At 36.1% G+C, this 543-nt stretch overlaps 2 protein-coding genes across 2 annotated transcripts in view; both read left to right on the top strand.

Moving 5' to 3' along the window:
• Positions 1 to 543, top strand: part of LOC108754560 — a 102,900-nt gene that overhangs the window by 41,015 nt on the left and 61,342 nt on the right. The gene's annotated exons all lie outside the window — the stretch shown is intronic.
• Positions 1 to 543, top strand: part of LOC108754561 (kielin/chordin-like protein) — a 4,437-nt gene that overhangs the window by 1,276 nt on the left and 2,618 nt on the right. Inside the window, exon 2 of the mRNA XM_018496976.1 lies at positions 291 to 534. Within this exon, the coding sequence (XP_018352478.1) occupies positions 291 to 534 (244 nt within the window). The remainder of the gene's footprint in view (positions 1 to 290; positions 535 to 543) is intronic.

Here is a 543-nt window from a genome sequence, read left to right as displayed (position 1 = left end):
TTTTTTCATATTGTTTGCAGAAACTTTTCCAGCAGCCTACGTATATTTACGACGTATTTTTTTTCAAAAGCTTTTCAAATATCGATAATTGTACGAACTTTGATTTCATGAACAATTCTATTTGTTCCTTATCTCACTTAAAATTCCGTTACGCGAATAACGACAGAACTCTAATTGTGAGTTCCGTCAAAACAATTCATTCAAAATGGTTTTACGTCCATGTTTATCATGGTCAATAATACACAGTAGTATATCGTATTAAATTCTTCTCGTCTTATCTTTTTGTAAAGAGGAATGTGATAAAACAAAGTGTCCGGGTCCATTGGCTTATTACAAGGATCTCGGTTGTAGCCCAGTGTATGAAAAAGAGGGCGACTGTTGCGCGACAAAATACAACTGTGATCATTTGAAAGAGAAAGACCCTAACAAGTGTTACGTCAACGGTAAACAGTACGAAATCGGAGAGAAACTTAGAGATGAGGATAAGAATCCTTGTGACATTGGTTGCACCTGCAACACTGGACATGGTGGAATGTAAGTAAC

Source organism: Trachymyrmex septentrionalis, unplaced genomic scaffold (assembly GCF_001594115.1).
Source record: "Trachymyrmex septentrionalis isolate Tsep2-gDNA-1 unplaced genomic scaffold, Tsep1.0 scaffold8, whole genome shotgun sequence".
NCBI classification, from domain to species: domain Eukaryota; kingdom Metazoa; phylum Arthropoda; class Insecta; order Hymenoptera; family Formicidae; genus Trachymyrmex; species Trachymyrmex septentrionalis.
Note: the sequence above shows the minus strand (reverse complement) of the source record. Positions and strands in the feature narration are given on the sequence as shown.